The 16,805-nt window shown below is 44.3% G+C and overlaps 1 protein-coding gene across 3 annotated transcripts in view; it reads left to right on the top strand.

The window, feature by feature from the left end:
* Positions 1 to 16,805, top strand: part of LOC140211280 (ETS domain-containing protein Elk-1-like) — a 192,640-nt gene that overhangs the window by 159,155 nt on the left and 16,680 nt on the right. For all 3 annotated transcript variants that reach the window (XM_072280993.1, XM_072280992.1, XM_072280994.1), the window contains 2 exons: positions 1,840 to 2,565; positions 15,567 to 15,668. In XM_072280993.1, coding sequence (XP_072137094.1) covers positions 1,840 to 2,565; positions 15,567 to 15,668 — 828 coding nt within the window. The remainder of the gene's footprint in view (positions 1 to 1,839; positions 2,566 to 15,566; positions 15,669 to 16,805) is intronic.

Raw genomic sequence — 16,805 nt, 5'->3', positions numbered from 1 at the left:
CATGCTATATTGGCGCAGGAATCATGATGACTCTTGCAGGCTGTTCCAGCATGTTCTCAGTCCATCTTGGTCATTGGTGCAAATGAGACCTGTCACTGTATTTTTCTAAGTGTGTTTGACAAATAAAGCTAATTTTTTTTTTCTTATCGTAGAAATTTAACAGTGTCCTCTGCAGGTGTGAAGTTGAGGGGATGATGGGTGAGTGCACAGCACAACATTGGCTGTAGCCGTTTACTGCCCGCACAGGCCCATAAAGGTCAGGAGGGCCATCTAGTGAGAGAGCAGATGGCTATTGATATTTCGAGCAATCCCACTTCAGGGCTTGGGAACCTGGGAAGCTGTTATTAACTGCTGATAGAAAAGCCTTGCGGTGCATTTATATAGAGCACTACAGCACAGAAACAGGCCCTTCAGCCCATCTAGCCTAGGCTGAACTATTAATCTGCCCAGTCCCACCGACCCGCACATGAGCCACAGTATTCCATCTATGTACTTACCCAAATTTCTCTTAAATGTGGAAACTGAAGCTAGATCCAACACTCCTGCTGGGAGCTCATTCCACACACTCACCACCCTCTGATTGAAGAAGCTCCCCCTTGTTATCCTTAAACATTTCACCTTTCACCCTTAACTCATCACCTCTAGTTTTAGTCTCACCCAATCTCAGTGGAAAAAGCCTGCTTGTATATACTCTATATGTACCCCTCATAATTTTTTATCCCTCTATCAAATCTCCCTTCATTCTCAGAAGGGCCTGTAATGTGCTGTAGATTTCTATGTTCTATGTTCTATGCTGCAGGAGAATCACCTACATTCATTAAGGTTAGGTATAAAGTGCTAACCTATTGAACTTTTCCCTACAACTCAGGGTCTCAAGTTCTGGCAACATCCTTGTAAATTTTCTCTGTACTCTTTCAATCTTATTGATATCTTTCCTGTAGGTAGGTGGCAAAACTGCCCACAATACTCCAAATTAGGCCTCATCAACATCTCATACAACTTCAACAAAGCATCCCATTTTCTGTATTCAGTACATTGATTCATGAAGCCAAAGTGCCCTAAGCTCCCTTCACAACCCTGTCTACCTGTGAAGCCACTTTCAATAAATTATGGATCTGTATTTCTAGATCCTTTTGTTCTTCTGCTCTCCTCAACGCCTTACCGTTCGCTGTGTAAGTCCCGTGCTGATCTGTCCTCCCAAAGTGCAAGACCTCATACTTGTTAATACCAAAGTTAAGGAGAGAAAACAGGTTGGTAGAGTTGGGTCAGTAATGAACTGACTCCTCTGGTTTCCCCTGTGTCCCAAAGACCTGCTGGTCAGTAAGTTAAATGGCTGCTGTAAGTTGCCTCAGCTGTAGGTGGGTGACTGGAGTTAGTGGGTAAGTGAGGGAGAATGTGTTACAAGAAAATGAATGCTGAAATTGATTGAACTTAATACGTTAGGAACATTTAGGAGACCCTTAGATAAGCACATGAATGAAAGAAGAATGGAGGGTTATGAGCTATGTAGCAGGCAAGCTTAAGATTGAATGTAGTTAAAGGGTCAGCACGATATCGTGGGCTGACGGGTGCATACAATGCAGTACTGTTCTGTGCTTTAGGAATGAGATTGACGGGGTTGCACTGAGAGCTAGCATAGTCACAATGGGCTGAACAGCTCTTTCTATGTCACAAGGATTGATTGTTGTTGAATGGTAGAACAGAGTTGAGGCCTCGTGTGTTTCTGTGTTTTACATCTGACTTCAAACCAAACATCAGAAGTGTGAGATGCGTTTACCTCTGCACACAGCTGAGCTCTGCTCCACTTCCACTCTGTGACAAAACCATCTTGTTTTTCAGAATATCATCAAGAAAGTAAATGGGCAGAAGTTTGTGTATAAGTTTGTGTCGCTACCAGACAGCCTGGCAATGGTGTCGGACAAATACGACGGTGGTGAGAGCGAGTGGGCGATCGGCAGGACTGGGGAGAAAGGCCTTTCATTGCCCAGGCAACTGAAGGCCAGCACCAGAGTCTCATCAAGAAATGAGTATATGCGCTCAGGGCTCTATTCCACGTTCACCATCCAGTCTCTGCAAAGCACCAATCACCGGCCAAGGGAAGCCAACAACCCATCGAAAAGCCTGGAAGTGCTGGAGCAGGAGAGGAAAGCCCAGATTCTGGAGAGTCTTGCTGAGGAGCTGGAGCTCAAGCAGCAGAAAGAAGAGGAACCACATTCCCAGGCCTACAGTGACTCTTCAATGGAAACCTTGAGTGATGTCTCCCACCAGGGAGACCTCAAGGTGAAGATGGAGGTGACAGATGATTTGGATTGTATCATCTTGGATGCTATACCAGCTTCTGATGAATTAGCTCAGGCTCCGAGCCCCAGTAAGAAACAGTCAGGAAGTGACAGTAACCTTCAGCCGCCAAAACCCAAGAAGCCAAAGGACCTGGAGCTGCCCACGACACTCCTCACAACCCAGAACAGTCCTCCACCAGATAAAAGCAACCCTGGCCTTTTGAACACGGTGGTCTTCCCACCCTCTAGTTCGGTTACTCCAACGCTGATCGCTCAACACGTTCAGGTATGCTTGTTATATTTTATACTGAATAGTACAATAATTGCATAGTAGTGTAGCAGTTAGTGTACAAAATGCTGGAGGAACTCAGCAGGCCAGGCAGCAGCTGGGAAAAGAGTACAGTTGGGTGTTGCTCAGATTTCCAGCATCTGCAGATTTTCTCTTGTTAGCAGTTAGTGCAGTTGCTTTACAGTGCCCCATTGGGGTTCAATTCCCACCGCTGGAAGTATAGACATAAAGTACAGTTTTGGCTGAATTCTACCAAATTTAATTTTATCAGAGGAATACTCTAGCCTATAGGTCACCAGCTTTCTCCATCACCTTTTAAACCCTTATAAAAATGCCCAGGAAGCAGATTTATTGACCAGATTTTCATGGGATTCCCCACGTGGAATGCAGTGCTGTCTTTAAGTCCAGCTCACTCACTTGAACTTTGAGAGCCAGTCTCCAGTCCTCAAGCTGTAGAAGGCCGGTGTATTTGTGGCACTGTAGCGTAATGGCTGGCATAACATCTTACAGTGACAGCAGTCAGGGTTCAATTTCCACTGCTGTCTAGAAAGAGCTTGTATCTTCTCCCCATGACCTGTGGGTTTCCTCTGGGTGCTCTGGCTTCCTCCCTCATCCTCCCAGAGATTAGGTTCGGCTTAATGAGTTACGGGCATGATATCTTGGTGCCAGAAGCATGGTGACACTTGCAGGATGCTCCTAGCTCATCCTCTCACTGTGTCAGTCGTTGATGCAAAATAATGCATTTTACTGTGTGTTTCAATGTATATGTAACTAATAAATCTGTTCTTTGACCTTTAGATCACAACACTCCAAAGGTTTTATGTCATCTGCAGTTCTACAGTTTTAGAAGTTGTGGCTTGTATCCCAAAATCTTGGTCATAAATATAGATTTTTATAAAATATGCCCTTGACATCAGTCACTAGAATTGCCACCTTGACCTTCTGACTTCCTCCTGTCTTCAAAATAGCCGTTCACCACAGTGGTAGCTGACCTGCGGACTAATGTTCCGATTGTACCAAGTGCTTCAACTTTGATGAAATGCCAGGTTTACAGTACTTTAGCAAAAGCCTTTAGATGTTCACACACCACATTTACTACATTACTCTCATCACTTCTGTCTGTTACCCAATCTGGAGCTGATCGTTTGGCCCACCAAGTCCATACTGACCATCAGATACCAATTTATACTAACCTTGAGCTAATTCTGCTTTATTCTCCCCATATCCCCAAGAGTCTGCACTCACCAATCACTGGGGAATTTATAGCAGGCAATAAACCTGTGCAGTTGGCCCACTATGTTGTGCTGCTGCTTTAACCTACTGTAAGATCAACCCAATGCTTCCCTTCCACATAACACCCTCTTCTTCTTTCATCCTTTTGCCTCTCTTAAACGTCCCAAATGTATCTACCTCTAGCACCACCTCTGGCAACGCGTTCCACACAACCACCACTCTCTGCGTAAAAAAAAACTTAACTCTGGCATTCCCCCTATGCTTTCCTCATATCACTTTAAAATTATGCTCCTTCATATTAGCCATTTCCACCCTTGTAAAGAGACTCTGGCTGTCCACTCTATCTGTGCCTTTTATCATCATGTACATCTCAGCAGGTGAAGAGCAGCATCTGTGAAGGAAGGGGATTAGAATTATAACACTACAGTACAGTAGGTGACCTTTTAGCATACTCTAAGATCAATCTAACCCTTCCCTCCTACATTGCCCTACATTTTTCTATCATCTGTATGCCATCTAAGAGTTTCTTATATGTTCCTAATATACGTACCTCTATCGCCACCCGTGGCAGCACATTCATGCACCCACCCCTCTGTGTGTGACATTCCCCCGGTAAAGATCTAGTACTTTCTCAGTATAGATAATGAATAAACTCTTCTTGGGCTTCCTGCCAGGTACAGGTATCATCCAATCAGGTTTCTACTGTCTCATCTGGTCTACCATCGAATTCCAGTTCCTACGTAGAGCGAGACCTTTGTCTTCATTAGAATTCTTTTCCACTAGTTTTATTTTAATGGTTACCTTCACCAGGCAGTCCCAAAACCCACTGGTGCAGCACAGTAGTTATTTGCCGTTGAAGTCAATCCTATGGCCATTTGCAAGATTCCCTGTGAACGCGGAAGAGTGTACATTGGTCAGACAGGGCACATGGTGGAAACCCGCATCAAGGAGTACAGGAGGCATATTTGTTTGGGTTGCCCTGAGAAATAGGTGGTCCCAGAGCACCGCATTCCCAATGGCCATAGGATGGACTTCGCCATGCCATTGGGTGTTAGGACCACCTGGTGATGGAGGCCATTGAAATAAAACTAGAAGAAAAGAATTTTAACAAAGACCAAGGTCTCACTCTAAGTAAGAACTGGAATTCAATTGTAAACAAGGTGGGAGAGCGGAAACCTGATTGGATGAGGACTAACCAATCAGGAGGGACAGACGATAGGATTATAAATACAACTTGACTATACATGCCTAGGCATCATTCCTGATGAAGATGGGAGAGTTTGTCATTGAAATATCGGTTAAAAATGATACCTGTACCCAGCTGGAACCCCTTGAAGAGTTTATTCATTCTCCCTGTACTTCCCTCCAATTATCTTAGAATTAAGCCCCTTCATATTAGCCATTGCTGTCCTGGGAAAAAGTCCCTGGCTTTCTCACTTAATCCATACTTATTATCATCTTGTACATCTCTATTGAGACACCTGCCATCCTCTTTTGCTCCAAAGAGAAAAGCACTAGTTTGCTTAACCTCAAACAAGACAAAATCTGCAGATGCTGGATCTCCAAGCAATGCACACAAAATACTGGAGGAACTCAGCAGGCCAGAGGGTTGTTGTTGAAGGGTTTTGGTCCAAAATGTCGACTGTACTTTTTTCCATAGATACAGCTGCCTACTGAGTTCACCCAGCATTTTGTATGTGTTGTTCTGGATTTCCAGTGTCTGCAGAATCTCTTGTGTTTATTCATCATGGAATAGCCTCAACTAGAATACAGTACTCAATTTGCAAGGTGTTTACATAAAAACCTACAGTGCAATTCAGGCCCTTCAGCCCACAACGTTGTGCCGAACATGTACTTACTTTAGAAATTACCTCGGGTTACCCATAGCCCTCTATTTTTCTAAGCTCCATGTACTTATCCAGGAGTCTCTTAAAAGACCCTGTTGTACTCGGCTCCACCATCATCGCCGGCAGCCCATTCCACGCACTCTCCACTCTCTGCATAAAAAACTTACCCCTGACATCTCCTCTGTACCTACTTCCAAGCACCTTAAAACTGTGCCCTCTCGTGCTAGCCATTTCAGCCCTGCGGAAAAGCCTCTGACTATCCACATGATCAATGCCTCTCATTATCTTACACACCTCTATCAGTTCACCTGTCATCCTCCACCGCTCCAGGGAGAAAAGGCCAAGTTCACTCAACCTATTCTTATAGGGCACGCTCCCCAATCCAGGCAACATCCTTGTAAATCTCCTCTGCACCCTTTCTATGGTTTCCACATCCTTCCTGTAGTGAGGTGACCGGAACTGAGCACAGTACTCCAAGTGGGATCTGACCAGGGTCCTATATAACTGTAATATTACCTCTGGCTCTTGAACTTAATCCCCCGATTGACAAAGGCCAATACACTATATGCCTTCTTAACCACAGAGTCAACCTGCGCAGCAGCTTTGAGTGTCCTATTAACCTGGACCCCAAGATCCCTCTGATCCTCCACACTGCCAAGAGTCCTACCATTAATACTATATTCTGCCATCATATTTGACCTACCAAAATGAACCACCTCACACTTATCTGGGTTGAACTCCATCTGCCACTTCTCAGCGCAGTTTTGCATCCTATCAATGTCCCACTGTAACCTCTGACAGCCCTCCTCACTATCCACAACTCCCCCAACCTTTGTGTCATCAGCAAACGTACTAACCCTCCCTCCACTCCCTCATCCAGGTCATTTATAAAACTGATGAAGAGAAGGGATCCCTGAGGCACACCACTGGTCACCGACCTCCATGCAGAATATGATCCGTCTACAACCACTCTTTGCCTTCCGTGGGCAAGCCAGTTCTGGATCCACAAAGTAATGTCCCCTTGGATCCCATGCCTCCTTGCTTTCTCAATAAGCCTTACATGTGGTACCTTATCAAATGCCTTGCTGAAATCCATATAAACTACATCTACTGCTCTACCTTCATCAATGTGTTTAGTCACATCCTCAAAAAATTCAGTCAGGCATTAGACATGTGCAGACGGGTCTAAAGACATGTGGAGATAGCGGAGAAGCTGCTGCTGTTTTCCTGAAGTTGGAGATATTCAAATGGAAATTTATCTGCGTTATTGAAAATGCTGATAGTTTGATGAGGGAAATACAATTTAGTTGTCAACCTATTAAAGATAAAGATGAGCTTTGTTTGTCACTTGTACATTGAAACATCGAAACATACAGTGAAGTGCATTGCTTGCAGCCCACAAGTATCACGATGCTTCCTGCACCAACATAGCACGTCCACAGCTTACTAATCCTCACTCTTAACGTCTTTAGAGTGTGAAGGAAACAGGAGCACCTGGAGGAAACTCGTGCGGCTATAGGGAGAATGTGCAAGCTCCTTACAGACAGCAGTGGTAATTGAGCCCCTATTTGACATCTGGCACTATAAGCATTATGCATTAACCATTATGCCACCATGCCAGTCTTTGGACTAACAGCCAGAGTTCTGGATCATTGATCCCAGAGACATAAATTCAAACTCATCAAAGCCACAGGAAATTAAGTAGTTCTGGAATTTAATCAAAAAGATATAGTTTCAGTGATCATACAGTAACCATGAAGCTATAATTTTCCTATGCCTTTCAGAGGACGTCCGATACTTCTAGCTAATCGATTTTCAACTCAAGGCCCACTATCATGGCTGCTCTTTAATTCTTTATCTCCCTGCTAAATTCAGGTAGTGGGTGATAAATAGTCTTTCCCAAATAATCCTCCTTCACTTTGAGTGGTCAATGGGCACTACACTTTTCAAGAAGGAGCCTTTAGCTTTGTCTGCTGGATAATTCTCTTCACATGACAGAACTCAGAATGCCGTGCATGTTTCAGGAATTGACTGAGTGTAACTACTACCACCATGCTCGATGTGTTGGCCTGGCAAAGGACATTGATGTTAATTTGTTTAGTGGATTTGGAGAGACAATGATGGGATCTCTCCTCTGCATTAATCTACATCTTGTAAGTTAATAAATAGAAAGAAGAGACTGCTTCCACCTGGAGTAAAGTTGATAACCAGAGAATCCATATTTTAAGTTCATTGCCTAAAGATCAGTGAAAGGATGGGTTACTGTGATGTGGTGAAGATTGCAGCCATGGTATCTTTCTGGGCAGACTTGAGAGCTGGAATGGTTTGATCTCCTTTCTACTCCAAATGTTTCCTATCAAAATTAGGATGGGAAAGTCAGGAGAAATTTTACACCTGATTTTGAAATAATGTACCAAATTTTTGTGCTGATTGAAGATTTTTGCACTGTTTGGAGCATCTGCTATTCTTCAGGTTTGACTTTCTACTTCAGGGGTGCTGTGGGTTTAAGAAACTTGAGGTATGAATCTGCTGCAGTGGAATAAAATGTCAAAAAAAAACAAGGTGAAGCCATAGGAATAGAAGAAAGACATTCGCACCATGGAACCTGCTCTGTCATTCGATCATGACTAATTTATTTTCCTCCTCAGCCCAATTCTCACCTTAACCTTTGACACCCTTATTAATCAAGACCCTGTCCATTTCCACCAATGACTTGGCCTCTACAGCTGTCTGTGGCAATGATTTCCACAGACTCAACACACTGTGATGAAAGAAGTTCCTCCTCATCTCTGTTCTACAGGGACATCCTTTTATTCTGAGGCTGTGCACTCTGATCCTAGACTCTACCACTATTTGAAATATTCCCTCAATGTCCCCCACCTTTAGGCTTTTGCCATCTATAATGGAATATAAAGTTTTACAGGGCCCCAGAAGATCAGGACAAGAGGAACAGGACTCATTCAATAGTTCAAGATGTCATGGACAGCTGCCAGTTGTGAACAACAATTCTTTCAAATGTCGATTAAAAAAATGAGACCTTTAATAAGCAGTGGACTGTAGTTATTACTTTGGCCACGAGGTGGAGGTAAAGCTACACACACGCACACAAAATGCTGGAGGAACCCAGCAGGCCAGGCAGCATCGATGGAAAAGAGTACAGTCAACGTTTTGGGCCAAGCAGGACTGGAGGAAAAATGCTGAGGAGTAGATTTTAAAGGTGGGGGAGAGGAGAGAGAAAAACACAAGGTGATAAGTGAAACCTGAAGGGGAGGGATGAAGTAAAGAGCTGGGAAGTGGACTGCAGAAGGGGGAGTCTGATAGAAGAGGACAGAGGGCTATACAAGAAATAAAAGGGGGGCAATGGGTGGGCAATGAGATAAAGTGCGAGAGAGTGAAGTGGATGGAGAATGGTGAAGGGGGGCATTACTGGAAGTTCGAGAAATTGATATTCATGCCATCAGAATCAGGTTTGTTGTCACTGGCATGTGACGTGCAATTTGTTAACTTAGCAGCAGCAGTTCAATGCAATACATAATAATAAAAAATAAAATTGATCAATAAACAAGTAAATCAATTATGTATATTGAATAGATTTAAAAAATGCAAAACAGAAATACTGTATATTTTTTAAAAATTGAGTTAGTGTCCAAAGATTCAATATCTATTTAGGAATCGGATGGCAGAGCAGTTTCTGAATTGCTGAGAGTGTACCTTCTACCTGATGGTAACTGTGAGAAAAGGGCATGCCCTGAGTGCTGGAGGTTTTTAATAATGGATGCTCCCTTTCTGAGACACCGCTTCCTAAAGATGTCCTGGGTACATAATTGTATAAGGGCTAAGAGAGTTGTAAAAGAGCACCTGAAGGCTTTGTGTGTCAATGCAAGGAGCATTTGTAACAAGGTGGATGAATTGAAAGTGCAGATTGTTATTAATGATTATGATATAGTTGGGATCACAGAGACATGGCTCCAGGGTGACCAGGGATGGGAGCTCAACGTTCAGGGATATTCAATATTCAGGAGGGATAGACATGAAGGAAAGGGAGGTGGGGTGGCGTTGCTGGTTAAAGAAGAGACTAACGCAATAGAAAGGAAGGACATAAGCCGGGAAGATGTGGAATCGATATGGGTAGAGCTGCGTAACACTAAGGGGCAGAAAACGCTGGTGGGAGTTGTGTACAGGCCACCTAACAGTAGTAGTGAGGTCGGAGATGGTATTAAACAGGAAATTAGAAATGTGTGCAATAAAGGAACAGCAGTTATAATGGGTGACTTCAATCTACATGTAGATTGGGTGAACCAAATTGGTAAAGGTGCCGAGGAAGAGGATTTCTTGGAATGTATGCGGGATGGTTTTTTTGAACCAATATGTTGAGGAACCAACTAGAGAGCAGGCTATTCTAGACTGGGTTTTGAGGATTCGAGTACAGGAGCAGGGAGGTACTACTGCAGTTGTACAAGGCCTTGGTGAGACCACACCTGGAGTATTGTGTGCAGTTTTGGTCCCCTAATCTGAGGAAAGACATCCTTGCCATAGAGAGAGTACAAAGAAGGTTCACCAGATTGATTTCTGGGATGGCAGGACTTTCATATAAAGAAAGACTGGATGAACTGGGCTTGTACTCGTTGGAATTTAGAAGATTGAGGGGGGATCTGATTGAAACGTATAAAATCCTAAGGGAATTGGACAGGCTAGATGCAGAAAGATTGTTCCCGATGTTGGGGAAGTCCAGAACGAGGGGTCACAGTTTGAGGATAAAGGGGAAGCCCTTTAGGACCGAGATTAGGAAAAACTTTTTCACACAGAGTGGTGAATCTGTGGAATTCTCTGCCACAGGAAACAGTTGAGGCCAGTTCATTGGCTATATTTAAGAGGGAGTTAGATATGGCCCTTGTGGCTAAAGGGATCAGGGGGAATGGAGGGAGGGCTGGTGCAGGGTTCTGAGTTGGATGATCAGCCATGATCATAATAAATGGCGGTGCAGGCTCGAAGGGCCGAATGGCCCACTCCTGCACCTATCTTCTATGTTTCTATGTACTTCGTAGGCTGGTGCCCAAGATGGAGCTGACTAGATTTACAACCTTCTGCAGCTTCTTTTGGTCCTGTGCAGTAGCCCCCCCATACCAGACAGTGATGCAGCCTGTCAGAATGTTCTCCATGGTACAACTATAGAAGTTTTTGAGTGTATTTGTTGACATACCAAATCTCTTCAAACTCCTAATAAAGTATAGCTGCTTCCTTGCCTTCTTTATAACTGCATTGATATGTTGGGACCAGGTCAGATCCTCAGAGACCTTGACACCAAGAAACTTGAAGCTGCTCACTTTCTCCACTTCTGATCCCTCTATGAGGAGTCACCCAGGTTGCAGGTCACCCAGATGGAATATAAGGTCATGTTCCTCCAACCTGAGTTGGCCTCATCATGACAGTGGAGGAGGCTACGCATTGACATATGGGAATGGGAATGGGAAGTAGAATTAAGTGGAATCCCACTTTTTCTGGCAGATGGAGTGTAGGTGCTCAGCGAAGTGGTTTCGCAGTCTACGTCGGGTCTCACCAATATAGAGGAGGCCGCACTAGGAGCACCAGACGCAGTATATCACCCCAACAGACTCACAGGTGAAGTGTTGCCTCATCTGGAAGGACTGTTTAGGGCCCTGAATGGTAGTGAGGGAGGAGGTGTAGGGGCAGGTGTAGCACTTGTTCTGTTTGCAAGGATAAGTGCCAGGAGGGAGATCAGTGGGGAGAGACAAATGGACAAGGGAGTCGTGTAGGGAGTGATCCCTGTGGAAAACAGAAAGTGGGCTGGAGAGAAGGATGTGCTTGGTAGTGGGATCCCATTGGAGATGGCAGAAGTTCTAGAGAATTATGTGCTGGAGACAGAGGCAGGTGGGGTAGTAGGTGAGGACAAAAGGAACCCTATCCTTGCTAGGGTGGCGGGAGGATGGGGTGAGAGCAGACATGCATGAGACGGGAGAGGTGTGGTTGAGAGCAGTGTTGATGGTGGAGGAAGGCAAGCCCCCTTCTTTGAAGGAGAAGAACATCTCCTTCGTTCTAGAATTAAAAGCCTCATCCTGAGAGCAGATGTGGCGAAGACGGAGGAATTGAGAAAAGGGGCTGGCGTTTTTACAAGTCACGGGGTGGGCAAAGGTATTGTCCAGATAGCTGTGAAAGTCTGTGGGTTTGTAATAGACATCAGTAGATAAGCTATCACCAGAGATAGAGACAGTTAGATTGAGAAAGGGGAGGGAGGTGTTGGGAGTGGGCCAGGTAAGTTTGAGGGCGGGGTGGAAACTGGAGACAAGGTGGATGAAGTTGACAAATTCCACATGGGTGCAGGAAGCAGCACCAATGCAGTCGTCGATATAATGTAGGAAAAGTATGGGACAGCCACCAGTGTAGGTTTGGAACATAGACTGTTCCATGTAGCAGACAAACAGGCAGGCATAGCTGGGACCCATGCGGGTGCCCCGGCTACAGCTTTTGTTTGAAGGAAGTGGGAGGAGCCAAAGGAGAAATTATTAAGAGTGAGGACGGAGGAAAGTGGTAGTGGAGGGGAAATGGTTGGGTCTGGTGTCCAGAAAGAAATGGAGAGCTTTGAGGCCCTGCTGGTGGGGGATGGAGGTGTACAGGCTGGACATCCATAGTGAAAATAAGATAATGGGAGCCAGGGAACCTGAAATCATTGAAAAGATCCAGACTGTGTGAAGTGTCACAGGTGTAGGGAGGAAGGGACTGAACTGGGGGGGGGGGGGAGAAGATAAAACAGAGTTCAGGTAAAGAGATATGAGTTCAGAACAAGCAGAAACAATGGGTTTACCTGGACAGGTAGGTTTGTGGATCTTGGGTAGGAGGTGGAAATGGGAGGTGTGGGGCGTGGTAAATATGAGGTTGGTGGTAGTGGATGGGAGATCCCCAGAGTTAATAAGGTTGATGATGGTGTGGGAGACCATGGCTTGGTACTCCTTAGTGGAGTCCTATTTAAGGGGTAAGTAAAGTGCGGAGGGAGTGGAGAGCATTTAGGGATCATCAGGAGGTCACTAAAAATTATTATATTTTGCCACTAGTTGAGTAGTAGCTTCCCATCATTAATGCTGGAAATTCCTGAGTGTGTGAATCAATAAAAGTGGATTTCCTGCTGATGGAGAAAGGAGTGTTCTCGAGGCGGTATCTGTGGTCGTGCAGAGTGCCTGAGCTGGCTGGTTGGGAGGTGTAAATTTTGAAAGGATGTGGCAAAGACTTTCTCCCCAGCTGCAGTTAAGATATCGTTTTAGGATAGAGGACACTTCAAACCTGAGCCGGGAGTGTTTGATGAATATATAGGTTCCTGGTTTTGGTTTTGTTTGTTATTATTGTCACATGTACCACAATTCAGTGGAAAGCTTGGCTTGTATACTGTTCATGCAGATCAAATCATTACACAATACATTGACCTAGAGTAAGGAAAAGCAATAAAATGTACAAGTTACTGAAAAAGTACAGTTCAGATAAACGATAGGTCAAGTGTCCATTTTTTTTCATACAAAAGTCTGATAAACTCTAAGCTGTCCATTTGGAATTTCTAATACAAAACATCATCTGGTTTCCCTTTCTCCACCCTGATCATTACAAAGAACTCTGATTCCCTTCATGATTTCCCTTCATAAAACTATTTTGGCTCTATCTATCTGTACAATGGTTTTCTAAATATATTAAAGCAACTTCCTTAATATACAGGTGTCCCCCGCTTTTTGAACGTTTGTTTAACGAAACCTCACTGTTACGAAAGACCTACATTAGTACCTTGTTTTCGCTTTCAGAAGGTGTTTTCACAGTTACGAAGAAAGACAGCACGCGATAAAAAATCTGTGTGCAAAAAAATCAGCGTGCGATAAACGGCAGCGCGTGCTCCGAGCAGCCACTCTGTCCTGGATTCGGAACGGCATTGCTCAAACACGTTGCATTGAGCAGCAGTTAGCAAGATGAGTTCTAAGGTGTCGGAAAAGCCTGAAAAAGCTCGTAAGGGTGTTACACTCAGTGTAAAACTAGACATAATTAAGCGTTTCGATCGTGATGAACGAAGCAAGGACAAAATGGGTTTGGCTTGTGGAAGTTGACAAAGATGATGTTGAAGAGGTTTTGGCATCCCATGACCGAGAACTGATAGATGAAGAGCTGATGCAATTGGAAGAGGAAAGGATAACAATCGAAACTGAATGCAGTAGCGAACTGTACGTGAAGCAACTGCGTGAGATTTTCGCTGCAATGATAAAGTACGACTTTAATTTTGAAAGGGTACGTAGGTTTAGGGGATATTTGCAGGATGTTTTGAGTCCTTACAAAGAACTGTGTGATAGAAAAATGCGCGAGGCTCAGCAGTCAAGCAAGTCTTCCACATCAGCCACAGCAGACGACGAACCTCGACCTTCGACATCAAGGCAGGCAGTCATAGGAGAAGATTGACGATGAGATGACACCCCCGGGCCCCGGACAGATACTGTACCGATTCGCGGAGAATGCAGCAGTAGCCAGGAGGCACACAGCACATCTTTAAGAAAAAAGCCGAAATAAACATGCTAATTAATTAGGTGCCGCCTAGCACGTAATTGTCGACCCAGATCAGTGCCGATGCAATTGGCAATTGCCTCTGATCTGCACCGACATTTACGTGCCAGGCAGCACCTAATTAATTAGCATGTCTATTTCGGCTTTTTTCTTAAATATGTGCTGTGTGCCTCCCGGCTACCCCTGCGTGCTTCGCGGCAATGTATCAGTCGGCGGCCTGGAGGTGGGGGCCACTGCACCACCCAACCTGCAACGACTCAGTCTAACACAGCATCATCTGTGTGCTCGATGGCTTCCCAATTCCCGTAAGTGATACTACACTGTACATACATTATTTCTACTTTATATAGGCTGTGTATTTTTACGTGTTATTTGGTAGATTTGGCAGCTTCTTAGCTTAAAGGTTACTGGAGAGCGTGTTCATGCCAACAGCGCTTGCGTGAGATTTTCGCTACGGAGATCTGTGCAGGCAATCGTTGTAGAGAAGTATTTCTACTTTATATAGGCTGTGTATTTATCATATCATTCCTGCTTTTACTATATGTTACTGTTATTTTAGGTTTTATGTGTTATTTGGCATAATTTGGTAGGTTATTTTTGGGTCTGCGAACACGCACAAAATTTTCCCATATAAATAAATGGTAATTGCTTCTTCGCTTTACGGCATTTCGGCTTACGAACCGTTTCATAGGAATGCTCTACCTTCGGATGGCCGGGGAAACCTGTAGTTCCTAGTGACTATGACTCCCAATGCTGTATTAGCAGAAGTTTCCGCTCATCCAGTACAGGCCGTCATTCAGCACATCCGATGGGTTAATGGGAACAGAGAAGTCAATTTAGGTGAGGTAGAGGTGGGCAGCGAGATCAGTGTGTGTGCAGACGTGACATTGCTGAAGAGCAGTGTGTAGGAGGGGTGGCATGGTTCAACACCCCGTAGGTTCCCTCCCACATTCCGAAGACCTACCCATGGGGTTAGTGAGTTATGGGCATGCTATGATTGTGGGCAGCATGGTGATACTTGCAGGCTGGCCAGCACAATCCTCGTTAACTTGATTTGACATAAAATGATGCATTTCACTGTATGTGACAAATATATCTAATTTTCCTGTCTTCCTAACTACCTCCTTCCCTCCTTTGTTCCCTGTGATATGTTGCAGGAACAGAAACAGAAAAACATTGCAGATCGTTCTCTGCATAAACCACATGGATTGAATGTTGACACCTCTTCATGGAAAACAAGATTAATGTTGTCATTGCCTTGCATACAAGCACATGTACACATAAAAGAATGCTCATATTAGTATATTGATATAATAGGTAAAATATAGCAATTGTCCCTTAATATCTTGCTCTCCCCTTTTTCTTTTCCTGCAGACTCCGATAATACTGACACCAAATACTTTGCCATCTGCCATTCATTTCTGGAGTACACTCAGCCCCATCGCTCCAATGAGTCCCGCAAAACTCTCGTTCCAGGTAAGAGTCAATGCTGCCCTTTGCTCACAAGATGTTGGAAAGAACCCTAGTGTAAGATTGGTGGAACTTCATAGAAATGGCACCTACTTACGAGGGGTGATTGATAAGTTTGTGGCCTAAGGTAGAAGAAATCAATTTTAGAAAACCTAGCACATTTATTTTTCAACAAAGTCCCTGCCTACATGTAGACACTTAGTCTGGCGGTCGTGGAGCATACGGATCCCTTCTTTGTAGAAGTGGTCCACAGCAGGGGTGATTGATAAGTTTGTGGCCTAAGGTAGGAGTCAATTTTAGAAAACCTAACACTTTTATTTTTCAACATAGCTCCTTCCTACATGTAGACACTTAGTCTAGCGGTCATGGAGCATACGGATCCCTTCTTTGTAGAAGTGGTCCACAGCAGGGAGGTGAGCTATTAACTTCAAACTTTCTGCATTATCACTGAAAGAGTTGAACTGCACGTGCATGTAACGAGAGCATCTTGGACCTCCAGGTAGTCCACAGCAAGGGTGATTGATAAGTTTGTGGCCTAAGGTAGAAGGAGATGAGTTATACAGCTCTCGTTGCATGCACATGCAGTTCAACTCTGAGTGAAAATGCAGAAAGTTTTGAAGTTAATAACTCATCTCCTTCTACCATAGGCCACTAACCTATCAATCACCCCTGCTGTGGACCACTTCTGGAGGTTCAAGACGCCAATTTCTACAAAGAAGAGATCCGTATACTCCACGACCGCTGGGCTAAGTGTGTAAATGTAGGAAAAATAAATGTGCTAGGTTTTCTAAAATTGACTCCTTCTACCTGAGGCCACGAACTTATCAATCACCCCTCGTATGTACGTTCAAGGGGTTGACTCCCTTTGGTTGACAGGACAGATACTTGAGAGACCTAGATCCAGAGGGGCTGAGATAGCAGAGGGTAGAGGTTGCTGGATTCTGGTGTTTTATTGATCCAGAGGTTCCAAAATCGAGAATGGGGCATAAAGTTTGTTGCTTACGGCCATTTTACAAGAACAAAGAACAAGCACAAGGAAAGAAGGGCTGAGAATAAAACCTACCTCCGACTGAAAAGATAACATTCCAGTGATAACTATTAACCAGATTCAAGTGTCTTGACACATGGTACAGAAACAACTAA

The sequence above is a fragment of the Mobula birostris genome, chromosome 16, assembly GCF_030028105.1.
Source record: "Mobula birostris isolate sMobBir1 chromosome 16, sMobBir1.hap1, whole genome shotgun sequence".
Taxonomy (NCBI): Eukaryota; Metazoa; Chordata; class Chondrichthyes; order Myliobatiformes; family Myliobatidae; genus Mobula; species Mobula birostris.
This window is presented reverse-complemented; position numbering and strand designations above follow the sequence as displayed.